At 39.8% G+C, this 15,571-nt stretch overlaps 1 protein-coding gene across 2 annotated transcripts in view; it reads right to left on the bottom strand.

Annotated features, from left to right (window-relative positions):
- Positions 1-1,291: 1,291 nt before the first annotated feature.
- RAB3A (RAB3A, member RAS oncogene family) overlaps positions 1,292-15,571 on the bottom strand; it is a 76,537-nt gene continuing 62,257 nt past the window's right edge. For both annotated transcript variants that reach the window (XM_089670029.1, XM_089670030.1), the window contains 2 exons: positions 5,427-5,551; positions 1,292-3,911 (listed from right to left, as the gene is read on the bottom strand). In XM_089670029.1, coding sequence (XP_089526155.1) covers positions 3,721-3,911; positions 5,427-5,551 — 316 coding nt within the window. In that variant the 3' untranslated portion in view covers positions 1,292-3,720. The remainder of the gene's footprint in view (positions 3,912-5,426; positions 5,552-15,571) is intronic.

The raw sequence follows: 15,571 nt of genomic DNA, 5'->3' as shown, positions 1-15,571 counted from the left end.
TCCAGTCGATCCTAAACTCAGCACATTCCCCACTCTGCCAATCCCTTCATTGGCTCCTGATTGCCCAACGCATCAAATTCAAACTGCTAACTCTGACCTACAAAGCCATTCACAATGCCGCCCCAAACTACATAACTGACCTGATACCCAAATACTACCCTACCCGTGCCCTCCGCTCCTCATAGGACCTCCTACTCTCTAGCTCCCTGGTCTCCTCCTCCCACGCCCGATTGCAGGACTTCTCCCATCCTCTGGAACTCCCTACCCCAATCCATCAGACTGTCACCTACCCTCCTCACCTTCAGGCGCACCCGGAAAACCCTCCTCTTCAGAGAAGCCTACCCCAACTTCACTTAACACCTGACCTCACCTAACAACTAACCTCCTCCACTCCTCCCACCACTCCATCCCCCACAGCCATTTCCTCCTGTACCACCTCCCCCTCCCTCCTAGATTGTAAGCTCGAAAGAGCAGGGCCCTCGAACCCCTCGTGTATTGTATTGTTACTGTCTTGTCTCATGTTCTGTCCCCACTGCTACTGTACAGCGCTGAGCATACCCTTTGGCGCTACTTAAATACTGTATAATAATAATATACAGACTGATTTTACAGTTGTGGGTTTAGTAACACTTTAAGATGGTATTAAACCCAAAAGCAAACATTTATTATATTCCAGCTTGTCAATTCTTAGATGTGGTGGCTGCCTTAGTTTTCTTTTCTAGGCTTTCTATCATATATTTGCTTCTGCTGATCCTGCCAGTAAGTCTGTTTTTCAACAGATTAAGCTGTCCTGCAAATTTAGTGGTTAAGAGAGTTAGGGCAAACCATTTATCACTGTGAGAGGTGCTTACAATGATCAGCTTTTATTTATGTAAAACCTTTATCCCAAAAGGTTTGCTGTAACTAATTATTAGTAGTAGCTGGAGTTTGTTTTCAATTTGTTAGTGTATCTAAATCTGATAATCCATCTACCACTCTCCTCCCAGACTGACAATGCTGCTGTCCATAGCTGCCCCTGTGCTCCTTCATCCGGAGTGGGGCACTAATACAGCAGGTGTGTTACTGGCAATATAAAAATAAAGGAAAGAAAACCTAAAAAAAAAGAAAACTAATGCAGCCACAACATCTAATGACTGGTAAGCTGTAATATATTACATTTTTTGTTTTGGTTTTAATACTGCTTTAACATGTACGAAAAACAGAAGTATCAGTTTTGGACAGACCTTTAAGGCGTATACATACTACTTAGAGTGACAGGACTGTTCTTCTCAAGGAAAGAATACAAATTAAATGTTTACAGCAGACCGTAGATTTTATTCTCAGCTTGGAAAAATCAAGTAAACCATCTTGTTAAAAGGTGCAACCATCAATGTTTTATTCATTTCTGCAACACCCTAAGACAGAAGTTTCTCTTTTATGTGCAAGAATCTCCAAAGGCTCCACTGTACCTGACTGGAGCCATCTCCAGCAATGTCCTGAAGAATTCACTCAATGAATTTATCATTGCTTGCTTCCTTATAGAAGATCTCTTTTCAGTCATTTAAAATGAGTACCTGTCATTATAAACAACTTGAACTAGAAGAATATACTACGAAAAAGAAAGGGATAAAATGGTTATTTTGTGAAAAATACAGTCCCACAGGTGTGAAAGATGAACGCATCTAAATGAAGCAAAAACATTTTGGCATACACTGCAATTATCGTAAGGCTAGTTCAATAAGCGTATTTCAAGTGTCTGCAGTGATACTGACTGTTAAATACTGTGATGTGGATCCTTACCACAGAACATTGTGTCTGTACCATGTAAGTTTCTATTTCAAAACATAAAACAATCAAATGGAACTGTTGCACCTTTAAACAGATTTTATATAGAGCTGGCTCTTTTTATAAATACAATTATTAAAACAAAAATGATCTTTTTTTCACATTTTCTATTGTAACTACATCAACAAAATTGCAGAGGAAATTCACAGCACTCAACTGCAGTTTTTTAAACCCTATAATATTTAACATACAATTTGCTATATATTTATGTTACTATATACTCTAGGAGATGGAAAATTAAATAGAACTAGAACTATTTATGTTGAGGGTAATATTTTATCACCGACTAAAGTCAGGACATTAGAAGGACTATTACTGGCCACAGTACTCCTCTACAAGCAGCTGCTTCCTTGTGGCAGGAACCTGAAACGTCACTCCATTTAAATAGGAAGATAAAATTCTCACATACATATTGCAGATTCAGACACAGTAAAACAAAAATATAACAATATATATGTATGTATATATATATATATATATAAATAATTTAACACAAAAAGTGGGAAGAGTTACAATATAGAAGTATTTCAATGCACGCACGCATACACACACACGCACACAGGAAAAAAAAAAAGCAATGCTGGGTAAACCAATAGAACATTCACATTTCATGCGTACACATTTATAGGGTCTCTGAATTCTGATGGGTACTGCAACAAAATGTTTGAAGAAATTGGATTTATACAGTCAGTGCCAATATGAATACTTGCCTTGAAGTAATATTTGCACAACAGAGCTATTTTAAGCCATAATGATCCCAATATTAACAGGGAAACAAGCATTAATTGGCCATTGTCCCCTTCTTGCAATGCCATGGACAATTGAACACAAGATTAAAATATTTAAAAAAAACAGCAGTTTAAAGAGACCATAGTTAGAGATGCCTACTACTCTTGCACCCTGTTGACTTGCAGATCACACACACTGGTGTTCATAGCAAAGAAATATTGTTGCTCTGGAGATTTCATTCATAAATTGCTCCCAGAAGTACTAAATGCAGAAGTGCTCAGGAGTCTCCAGGAACAGTCGTGCTCTTGAAAACATTGTAAAATATTACATTTTTTAAACCGGTTTGGTTCATTTTTATTTTTTAAAAAGATGCAGCAAACTACCAGAAAGGGGGAATGCAAAAAGGGGCCTTTGTCCAGGGCCTGAAGGTTGAACAATATATTTTAATATCTAAGTAAAAGTACAGGCCTCAACATAGGGCTCCAGTGTTAATCCAGGTCAACCACTTTTTGTGCTGTGATTACAAGAAACCTCTACTGAGGAAATATGGAGGCTGTTTACCTTCCCTTATTATACCAGTTCCCTGGTTGTCATGCTGATCCAACAGTCTCAGTACTTTCTGAATACTGACTTGCAACAAGTTCATAGATTAGGAGTTCTGCCTTTAGTCAGGCTTTCCTCATCTGCAAACGTTTCAGACTTGTAACAGAAACAGATATACAACAGGTATTTTCAGCAATGGCAGCCTTTGTATTTCTTTCAGTACAGGTTTTCCTTCAAATCAGCCCTGTATACAATAAATGAAAAAAGTTACTTTTTATTGTGCGGTAAAGCTCTAAACGCTTTATAATGATGCAAGAATACTTTTATAGAGAAAACATGGCATTTCTCCAATCATCTAATTGTTGTACCCACTCAGTTTGTTAGCTCTTTCTATATAGATATATATTATTTAAATAATTTTATTTTTAAACTCTATTTTTTTATTCAACCACTCAGTTTTTACTCTCTCATTGCTACATAGATCCTAACTAAAAAGGTTGTAACAGACAAAGTCATTTTCAGATGATATGCAGGTTTCAAGGTCAGTGAAGGAGAGGTCACCACTATGCAGGAGATAAGGGCAGGGGTGTGGAGTGCTGTGTGTATATGGGAAAGGCATGTTCCTTAGCAGGCACAGTCCTGATGTGGGGGAGCCTGCTGGTCAGTGAGCTGAGGTCCTTGTTTGGCTCCAGTGACAGCTGGATCAGCTGTATCCAAACTCTCAGACATCTTTTCACAGATTATGTCCACCAAGCGTTCAAATGTCTGCTTCACATTTATGTTGTCTTTGGCGCTTGCTTCAAAAAATTCAAAACCTGAAAGATGAAAAATTAAATAAGGCTTACACTGAAAAATAATTAGCAGTGGGACACTTGCAAGCTATTATAGAGAGGTTGATAAAATCAAGTATATAAATGGAAAGGAAGGCATACTGGAAATTTGGTATGTGATCACCAAGGTGAGTATACAGTAAAAACATCATTTGTGCCACTCAGCTTTTTTGTTGCGTTTTCATTAAAGCGGAGTTCCACTCAAAAGTGGAAGCTTCGCTTATTTGCCTCCTCCTCCCCCCTCCACTGCCATATTTAGCTCCTTTTGGGGGGGAGCTGGTACCTGGTTTTGACAGGTACCCACTCCTAGTTCCGGCTCAGTTCGCCGCAGCGCAGTAGAGGAGAGAAGGGACGCCGCAGGTGAGAACACTTCTGGACTCCGGGACAGGTAAATGTGTGTTTATTCAAAGTCAGCAGCTACAGTTTTTGGCTGGAACTCCACTTTAAGCCTGAACTGGCAAGATGGTAGATTCTTCAGCTTTGCAAATATGTCAAAATGAAAAAATCAGCACCCTATTGTGTGGTACAACATCGTAGTTTTTGTTGTCTCCAACGTTTTAAATTAATCATTTCCCATCCGCCCTATAGAAGATTTACTGCTACAGGGTGACATGGATGCGCAAAATCACGTATATATACACGTGATTTCGCAGCCGCGGCTGTCAATCACCGAGTCCCAGCTGGTGATTACTCACTGGCGCCCGATGATTGCCAAGGATCTCTGATGGGGGGAAGAAACGTTAGTAAACAAAATAGTTCTCCCTGTCAGCTCGTGCATGCTGCTTTGAATCACTGTGCACAGCACAGCCATGCAAAGCAGTGTGCTTACAGTGAAGCACACAGACAGCCCCATAGTAAAACACACCCAGCACACAGTTAACCCTTTGATTGCCCCAAATTTAACCCCTTCCGGCCCAGTGCCATTAGTACAGTGTCAGTCCTTTTTATTAGCACTGATCACTGTATTGGTGTCACTGGGGATTTCAGTGACACCAAGTCAGTTTCCCCCAATGTCAGAATGCCAACCCCCAGTCCCGCAGACCCGCTACAAGTCGCTGATCGCCATTACTAGTAAAAATTGAAAAAAAAAAACAAAACAAAACAAAAAAAACTTAGTATATATACACTGCCATTTGTAAATGCTATAACTTTCATGTAAACCAATTTACACGTATTGGGATTTTACTTTAGCAAAGACATGTAGCAGAATACATTTTTATGTTTAATAGCAAAAAGTCAAAAATATTGTTTTTCTTAGAATTGTGGGCCTAATTTTTTTTTTATAGCGCAAAAAATAAAAAAAAAGTTAGAGGCGATCAAATACCACCGAAAGAAAGCTCTATTCGTGGGGAAAAAAAGGACATACATTTCATTTAGATGCAGCATTGCATGACCGCGCAATTGTCAGTTAAAGTAACGCAAAAAATGGCCTGGTCAGGAAGGGGGGTAAATCCCCTGGAGGGCAAGTGGTTAATACTGTATAATGGTCAATGCACTTACCTAGGTGTTCTGCGAGTTGTCTTCCTCGCTCTGAAGACACTACACGCTCATCTTCCATATCACACTTGTTACCAACCAGTAAAACCTGAGCATTATCCCAGGAATATGTCTTGATCTGAGTGGACCTAGTAAATTACAAAGATAAACTTTCACACAAAATACTGAATGATGTTTGTTTACTTCAGAAAATTATAGATGGAAAAAATAATTGTGATCCATTTTTTTTTAATACTGTACTGCCACAGAAGCAAATTCTACAATGAGTATAATTGCAACAAGCATTATGTTAGTTCAATTAGTCTCTGCAGACATTACAATGTAAAAAAAAAAAAAAACAATATATACACACTGTATATATATATATCTTTTTATTTTTTTTTAATTAATATGGGGTAGCTCTGGAATGACCGCCAGCTAATTTGGTGAAAGCAAAACAGTTCATTTATTTGGATCACGGCTAAACAAAAAGACAGCTTACTTCAGCCAAAGTCTATAAACAGTCCAAAACCTGGTGTCAGAAGCTAAACCACAAGCTCAATGTTAATTTTCCATCCCATCCAGGGGTTAGGCTCCTCCAAAGAAAGGGTGCCAGGTAGGCCACATTGCGAGGTCAGCAGCCCGTGTCTCAGCTTGTCTGAGAGCTTCCACTTGCCACACAGCTTGTGAGCCTCTCTCCCATTCACTTCCCTAACACACCTGCGGATTTCCCTCTGCTGCTATGTAAGCCTCCCTCACCTGGGAACGAACGCACGCACGCACGCACGCACGCGCACACACACACACACACACACACTTTTGGCTCTGTATGCCACCAGAATAAATTAAAAGGAAACAATCCAAATGAATCTGAAGTGCAGACTTTCAGCTTTAATTCAAGGGGTTGAACATAAATATCAAGTGCAAATTTTATGAACTGCAACTGTTTTTATACACTGTCCCTTCATTTTCAGGGGCTCAAATGTAATTGGACAAATTAATATATTCATAAATAAAATTTTAATATTTTGTTGAGAATCCTTTACTGGCAATGACTGCCTGAAGTCTGGAACCCATGGACATTACCAAAGACTAGGTTTTCTGCTTTCTAATGCTTTGCAGCTGTCTTCAGTTGTTGTTTGTGGGTCTTTCTGCCTTTAGTTTTGCCTTCAGCAAGTGAAATGCATGCTCAATTGGGTTGAGATCAGGTGACTGACTCGGCCATTGCAGAATATTCCACTTCTTTTCCTTCTGAAAGTCCTGGGTAGCTTTACAGTGTGTTTTGGATCATTGTCTATCTGCACTGTTAAGCGCCGTCCAATCAACTTTGCTGCATTTGGTTGAATCTGGGCGAACAGTATATCTCTAAACACTGCAGAATTCATCCGGCTGCTTTTGTCTCTGTCACATCATCAATAAACACCAATGACCCAGTGCCACTGGAAGCCATGCATGCCCATGCCATCACACTGCCTCCACCATGTTTTGCAGATGACGTTGTGTGCTTTGGATCATGAGCTGTTCCAAGCCTTCTCCACACTTTTTTCTTCCCATCATTCTGGTACAGATTAATCTCAGTTTCATCCATCCAAAGAATGCTTTTCCAGAACTGGTCTGGATTTTTTAGATTTTTTTTTGTGCACCTTGTGTGAACCCTCTGTATTTGCTCTCGTTAAGTCTTCTCTTGATTGTAGACTTTGACAATGATACGCCCACTTTCTGGAGAGTGTCCTTCACTTGTTTGGATGTTGTGAATGGGTTTTTCTTTACCATAGAGAGGATCCCGTTGTCTTCCATGTACATCCATGCCTTTTTATGCTGCTGAGCTCACCATGTGTTCTTCTTTCCTCAGATTGTACCAAACTGTGGATTTGGCCACTCCCAATGTTACTGCTATCTCTCTGATGGATTTATTTAGTTTTTGAAGCCTTACAATGGCCTGTTTCACTTGCATGGACAACTCCTTTGAACACAGGTTCACAGCAATAGATTCCAAATGCAAATACCACATTTAGAATCAACTCCAGACCTTTTACCTGCTTAATTGATGAAGAAATAATGAAGGAGTAGCCCAGCCCACACCTGGCCATGAAACAGCTTTTTGATTCAATTGTCCAATTACTTTTGATCCCTTGAAAAAGGGGGGACGGCTACTCTTAAGAGCTGTAATTCCTAAACCCTTTCTCCAATTTGGATGTACATACCTGCAAATTAAACCTGAGAGTGTGCACTTTCAGCCCATATCCATTATATAACTATAGCTTGAATATGCTTTGGTAAATACCTGAAAAAAACTAAAAATTGTGTCCAAATATTTATGGACCTGTGTATTATATATATATATATATATATATATATATATATATATATATATATATATATGAGAACACCCCTCACATTTTTGTAAATATTTTACTATATCTTTTCATGTGACAACACTGCAGGAATTACACTTTGCTACAATGTAATGTAGTGAGTGTACAGTTTGTATAACAGTGTAAATTTGCTGTCCCCTCAAAATAACTCAACACTTAATGTCTAAACCACTGCCAACAAAAGTGAGTAGACCCCTAAGTGAAAATGTCCAAACTGGGCCCAATTAGCCATTTTCCCTCCCCGGTGTCATGTGACTTAAATTTGGTGTGATCACTCTCTCATACTGGTCACTGGATGTTCAACATGGCACCTCATGGCAAAGAACTCTCTGAGGATCTGAAAAAATGAATTGTTGCTCTACATAAAGATGGCCTAGGCCATTGAAATTTCCACTCGCCTGCTCGCCAATAGCGAGTGAAAATTATGGTGGGGGCAAGTGTGTCCCCCAGGGCAATCTTGCTGAGCAGGCTCAGAGCTCAGGCCGGATTGGTCATTGGCACTGGGAGCTGTCAGACTGCTCAACAGCTGAGCGCAGTGAAAGCAAAGGAAGGAGTGTGTGCTGTGCTCTCTGCCTCCCCCTAGAGTGCAGTACCCAGCTCTGTGAGTGAACAACGAAGTACTGCAACTTTTTATGGGGAGGGTGTGTGTGTCTGTGTATGCATGTACATGTGCCTGTGTGTGTGTATGCATGTACATGTGCCTGTGTGTATGTACATATGTATATCGTACATGTGTCTGTGTGTGTGTGTACATGTGTCTGTGTGTGTGCATGTACACGTGTGTATGTATGTACATGTGTCTGTGAGTGTGTATTTCTGTGTATGTACATGTATCTGTGTGTATGCGTGTCTGTACGTGCCTGTGTGTGTATACATGTGTCTCTGTGCGTGTGTGTACATGTTTCTGTGTGTGTATGTACATGTCTGTGTGTGTGTACAGGTGTCTGTTTGTGTGTGTTTGTTGGTGGCGAGTAACTCTTAAGGCCTGGCTAGTAGCTCAGGACTTGAAATTTTAAGCCCTGGCCTAGGCTATAAGAAGATTGCCAAGACCCTGAAACTGAGCTGCAGCACGGTGGCCAAGACCATACAGTGGTTTAACAGGACAGGTTCCTCTAATAACAGGCCTCGCCATGGTTGACCAAAGCAGATGAGTGCATGTGCTCAGCATCAGATCCAGAGGTTGTCTTTGGGAAATAGACGTATGAGTGCTGCCAGCATTGCTGCAGAGGTTGAAGGGGTGGGGGGTCAGCTTGTCAGTGCTCAGGCCAAACACCGCACACTCAAATTGGTCTGCATGTCTGTCATCTTAGAAGGAAGCCTCTTAAGTTAATGCATAAGAAAGCCCGCAACCATGTCCTGGAGACAAAAGGCGCTGGACAGCAGACAGAAGATCCATAAAACATGAATTGGGGAGGAGGAAAAGTGCAAAATCCCAGTTTGTAGTCCCTGGAAATGACACTCAAAAGGCATCTGACATTTTCTGGGACCAGAAAACCAACAGACAACCCTTTATTCTGAGAAGTGGGGGTACCAGAAAGTAACTGAAGAAATGTAAGAGAAAAAAAATGTAAAACAAGTAAATATTATGTAGTTTCTTCTCTATTTACTAGTGCGAGCAGCATAAGGATTAAAAATAGTCAACGTTGATTGAGAGCGAAGTTCTGCTTTGAGAAATTATATTGCACAGAGCAGGTAAGTATAACATGATTGTAATATATATATATTACACACAGTAAAGGAAATAAGTATTTCACCCCCTGCTGATTTTGAATGTTTGCCCACTCACAAAGAAATGATCTGTCTAAAAATCGAATGGTAGGTGTATTGTAACACTAAGAGCCAGAATAGCAACAAAAAATTCAAAAGAAATACATGTAACAAATTATGCACTGATTTACGTGTTAATGAGGTAAATAAGTATTTGATCCCCTTCACAAAACATGGCTTAGTAGTTAGTGGCAAATCCCTTGTTGGCAATCACAGAGGTCAGACATTTCCTGTAGTTGGCCACCAGGTTTGCACACATCTCAGAAGGGATTTTGGCCGACTCCTCTTGGCAGATCCTCTCCAAGTCATTAAGGTTTGGTGGCTTACGTTTGGAAACTCGAACTTTCAGCTTCCTCCACAGATTTTTAATCGGATTAAGGTCTGGAGACTGGCTAGGCCACTCCAGGACCTTAATGTGCTTCTTCTTGAGCCACTCCTTTGTTGCCTTGACTGTGTGTTTTGGAAATGCAAGTAGTGTGAACTGGCCCTAAAGGCTGTATTTAAAGCACAAGGTGGTTCACCAAAATACTGACGCAAGAGGGTGATCCTTTTTCCAACTCAGTGATTCTGTTTTTATTTATTTATTTTTTCTGACACATTGGTGTTCTTTCACTTAGATGTTATAAGTTGCACTGAGTAAATACAGCTGGATAAAACAAAAACGGTGTCTGGCTTCATTTCAGGCAGCAAAGCAACAAACTGTGAAGGGGGATGATTCTTTTCTATACCCACTGTATAGAAGTGGAAGATGATCAACTCACAAGCAATCACAAACATATTTAGCAAATACTATCATTGCCTTTACAATCCCAAAATTTAGTTTATAAAAATTACCCAAAATACACTTTAGAATAAAACTGCAAATACCCTGATTATTAATTTTTTTGAAAACAATCACGTGACCGCAAAGCTCTGGCAAGTGCAGCTGGCAAGCATGACTTCTTTAAGGTCTGACAATACCTTGGAGCAATGGATGCCAAAGCAATGAGAACTCAGGTCTAAGGAGTTAGCCACATTATTGGTCCTCCATAAAGGAGCACACTCAGTGGATCTTTTGGTCACATGACCACTTGGAAAAAAATTAAAATAAAGAAAAAATGTCCTCTGAGATTATAAACTGTATACACAAAAGACAAGAGCAGAGCAGTGAGGTGGCAACATTTAAAAGTTTGGTGGTTGCATTGATTTTTCTTCTGCTGTAGGGCTCATGCACACAGCTGTATGATTTTAACTAGGACCTTGCTGGCAGCAAGACCTTATGTAAAAACATCTTTGCATGTAATGTGTGTGGTAATATTTACATGCATACAGCATAAATACGGATATAGATGGCACCTGCTGCCTAGTGTCCTTGGTTGCTAAGAAGCAGGCAGCTCCTGCTGCCTAGCATCCTAGGTTGCTACAGCACAGGTGCCTCATGCAGCCTAGTGTTCTTGGTTACTAGGACTCAGGTGGCTCATGGCGCCTAATTTGTTAGTTTGTTAAGACACAGGCAGCCGCCTAGCAACTTTGCTATTCAAGGTCATATGTCATATGGTTATGCTAACCATTGTAAACATGAGCACAAACATTTACATGCACACAGAATTAAATATGGTCCATACACAGGATTTGTATTTCTTTTTTTTCCCCAGGAACACAGCTCCTGTGAATGGAGCTGTGTGCATGGTCCGTTAACATAACATGCAGTGTTCAGACCTGTGTAAAAAAAAAAAAAAAAAGGTATGCATTACAAATCTGCTTATTTTGTGCGCACGTGCAAGAGCCCTTAAATTTCCCTACACTGACATCCTAATAGTTAGACCTATTAAACTCTCTATTCTCCCAACAGCACATCCATAATGCAGTAACTTCTCTACCTGAGGGTAAGTCTCCACCTGGAAATGGTGTGTTTATGCATTTTTTCAACATTTAGTGACATAATTAGCTTCCCAGGAAACCATCCCCAAACACATACTTAAAACTATTATTGCAACACAACCAAAACCAGGGAAGAAAACCGATATCCCAAGGTAATTTTAACTTTCAATTCAGATATAAAACACTTCCTCAAAGTGTTACTTATAGACTCCTATATACAGTTAGGTCCATATATATTTGGACACAGGCCCAATTTTAGTTTTTTTTCAGGTATTTATGAAAACATATTCAAGCTATAATTATATAATGGATATGGGTTGAAAGTGCACACTCTTAGGTTTAATTTGAGGGTATGTACATCCAAATTGGAGGAAGGGTTTAGGAATTACAGCCATCCCCTCTTTTTCAAGGGACCAAAAGTAATTTGACAATTGAATCAAAAAGCTGTTTCATGGCCAGGTGTGGGCTACTCCGTTATTTCTTCATCAATTAAGCATGTAAAAGGTCTGGAGTTGATTCTAAGTGTGGTATTTGCATTTGGAATCTATTGCTGTGAACCTACTTAATGCATTCAAAGGAGCTGTCCATGCAAGTGAAACAGGCCATTGTAAGGCTTCAAAAATGAAACAAATCCATCAGAGAGATAGCATCAATATTAGGAGTAGCCAAAGCAACAGTTTGGTACATTCTGAGGAAAGAAGAATGCACTGGTGAGCTCAGCAACATAAAAAGGCATGGACATCCACGGAAGACAACAGTGGTGGATGATTGCAGGATCCTCTCTATGGTAAAGAAAAAACCATTCACAACATCCAGACAAGTGAAGGACACTCTGTGTGTGTGTGTGCATCGATGTCAAAGTCTACAATCAAGAGAAGACTTCATGAGAGCAAATACAGAGGGTTCACCACAAAGTGCCAACCATTGAAGAATAGAAAAGCCAGATCAGAGTTTGCCAAAAAACATCTAAAAAAGCCAGACCAGTTCTGGAAAAGCATTCTTTGGATGGATGAAACTAAGATTAATCTGTATCATATTAACGCGAAGAAAAAAAAAGTGTGGAGAAGGCTTGGAACAGCTCATGATCAAAGTACACAACGTCATCTGTAAAACGTGTGATGGCATGCATGGCTTCCAGTGGCACTGGGTCATTGCCAGTAAAGGATTCTCAACAAAATATTAAAAATGAACATTTTATTTATGATTATATTAATTTGTCCAATTACTTTGGGGCCCTTGAAAAAGGGGGGGTGGCTACTCTTAAGAGCTTTAATTCCTAAACCTTTTCTCCAATTTGGATGTACATACCCTTAAATTAAACCTGAGAGTGTGCACTTTCAGTCCATATCCATTATATAACTATAGCTTGAATATGTTTTGGTGAATACCTGAAAAAACTAAAATTGTGCCTGTGTCCAAATATATATGGACCTACCCAACTAATTAATCTTAATCAGGTGACCAACAGACAAGCATAAAGGGGAGAGCAAATGAATAATCAATCCAAGCCAACATGCAAAGCTTCGCTGAGTGCCTCCTCTACTTCAGAACATTGGATGTAGAGAAGGCATTTAACAGGAGTCCACTGGCACAAGAATGTCACAAAAAAAAAAAAAGATTACCCATTGTTAATGGTAATATAATCATTAATTATGGAACGCCTAGTTGAAACTAATCAGAACTACAGCAATATCATAGACATTAAACTTAATGAAACAATAAATGGGGTTCTTTGCTGGTGAAGGGTCTATAATCCTTACAAACCCCCTAAAGTAATTAACTAGAACATAAATTAGCAAGAGTTCTTACCATAAAGGTTAATTAAACTGAATCCAGCATTTTATCATAGGCATTCAAAGCACACTGGAAACAATTCTGTGTTTCAATTGTGCAATGATAGCTATAAATCCATACTTAAAGTGTTTCTAAACCCACAACAGTAAAACAAGTCTGTATATGCATTAAAGCATGCTTGCTATACTTACTGTGGAACCTAAGGGGTTAATCCTCTGCAATGTTTGATCCTGACTTCTCTAATCCTCCCCTTCTTCCAGTGCCCCCCTCTTATCTCCTAAGACAAGACATATTGTGTGGAGACACTCTGCACATGCTCAGTTTGGTGTGTATTGCTAAAGAGATTTTTTTATTTTCTTGGGAGAGTGCATGTGATCAGCACAGGGCCAATCAGCACTGTCCAGACAGGGTTCTGCATCCACAATTAAAACTCCTCCTACAAGTTTTAACATGTGCTCGGCTGGACACTGATCAAAGTCACTAACTGCTGATGAGTAAAGTTATTTAGCAGTTTGTATTTGCTAAAATAATTGCACTTCCATGTCTTGTTTACTGTTGGACACCAGATATAGTGAATGCTGGATCCTGGGTTTATTAACACTTTAAATTCATACTTAAAGTGGAACTAAAGTTAAAAATAAAATGTGAACAGGCAGTCTCTTTATTGTAAAAGAGACATCCAATGTCTCTTCTGCATAAAATAAACATACCTCCCTATTTGCAATCTCCTGCAGAATGTACATTGATCTGCAGCTCAGTTTACATTTCCGGCATGCTGCCAGTGTGCCGTGGTGAAGGACTCCCGCACATGTGTGAGAGTGATGTCATCCCATGCAAGCCAAGTAAGACGGTAAAGGTCCTTTACCCAGAAGAAACCAGGGGGAAGATGCTAGTGCTGATGAGGGACCTCCTGGGTCTAGGACTGTTAGAATAAAGGCAAGGGTTTTTTTTCACTTTAGTTCTGATTTAAAGGCTAGGTTTAGTATTTTTTTTTTTAAATCAGCACAAGGAACAGTACTTAAATGAGAAGTGTTCCTTTATGCTGGTGGCTGCTCACTTAGTTGAAATCTTTCAACCTCTGCCTCCCCCATAACCCTACAGTGCCAATTCTCCAGTGCTACGGTATTAGTATGATCTGCTGGACCTGTCACAGGTACTCTCTGAAGAGTGCCGACCATGCCTGCCCTTTCCACCCCCTTCTCCATTCATAGAGGCTGTACTATAGCTTCTAGCAATGAAAAACACTTTTTAAAATGGAAGGAGGAAAACCTTTCATTCATCTGACAATCCTCCATTCATAGAGCACTTACACAGCTCCAAATGAGTATCCATCAAAGTGCTTGTAATGGCAAGCACTCATTGGTCAGCACGGCCATGTGACAGCACTGACGAAACAGAATTATCTGGGACACCTTAGAGGAAGAAGTCTCAGTTAATTCTCACAAGTCACCATGGTCACATGGCTGCAATGACCAATGAGTACTTGTCATTACAAGCAATACGATAGATGCTCACTCTGGACTGGTACTCTGGCAAGCACAGTGGCATCACAGCCGCTTTTTGCAGAAATATGTGGCTGGGATTATTGGAGATAGTTCCTATTTTTTGTGAAAAGGTGAACTTTAAGCTAGCCAAAAAAAATCCCCATTGGTAAAACAGATCCACTCATTTACTAAATAAAACTAGAAAATTTTGATGGTGTAATTTAAAAATTTTGAAAAATTAGGCCATTTAAATATATAGATGTGTTTTATTACTATTCTGCAGGTTACTCGATGTATTCAAAATATTGGTAACAAAATATACGATTCCCTATCAGAATACCAACTTTTCTACTAGGCAAATCCAAATTTGCCAAACGCATTTCTCTTGCGCTTCCTTAAGGCTAGGTTCACTACTGAGCAGGTTTGGGAAGGTGTGTACACTGCATGAGAGAAAAACACGCTGATGCTTAGGAGATGCGTAGGGGAATCACTAATCTTAATGGCACCCCATGCACTGGAAACCACACTGCATTATGTGGTTTCCTTGCACACACATTTTTGAAAAAGGTGCAGGGACCTTTTCCCTGCATTCTCACCCCATTTGAATGAGCTGCTAAGCCTGAGAAAATGTAGCCACCAGAAACACATAGATGTGAACCATGAGAAAACAATACAAGTAAGGCTGCGGTGTGTAAAAGGTAGCTTCTAATTCCCAGTTGGCCCAGAGACTGTGCCAAGCTATGGACATGCACTGGGCAGAATAGCCATTAAGGTCTCCAGTAGACATAACCCTTAGCATTTGATTAGTACTGTTTATCGATGAGAAGATAAATACTGTACCACAGATAGTCCATTGACACTGCCTTTTAGGCTATCTGCACATGACTGA

Source organism: Staurois parvus, unplaced genomic scaffold (genome assembly GCF_062004578.1).
Source record: "Staurois parvus isolate SC_StPar_1 unplaced genomic scaffold, SC_StPar_1.0 ptg000086l, whole genome shotgun sequence".
Lineage (NCBI taxonomy): Eukaryota > Metazoa > Chordata > Amphibia > Anura > Ranidae > Staurois > Staurois parvus.
This window is presented reverse-complemented; position numbering and strand designations above follow the sequence as displayed.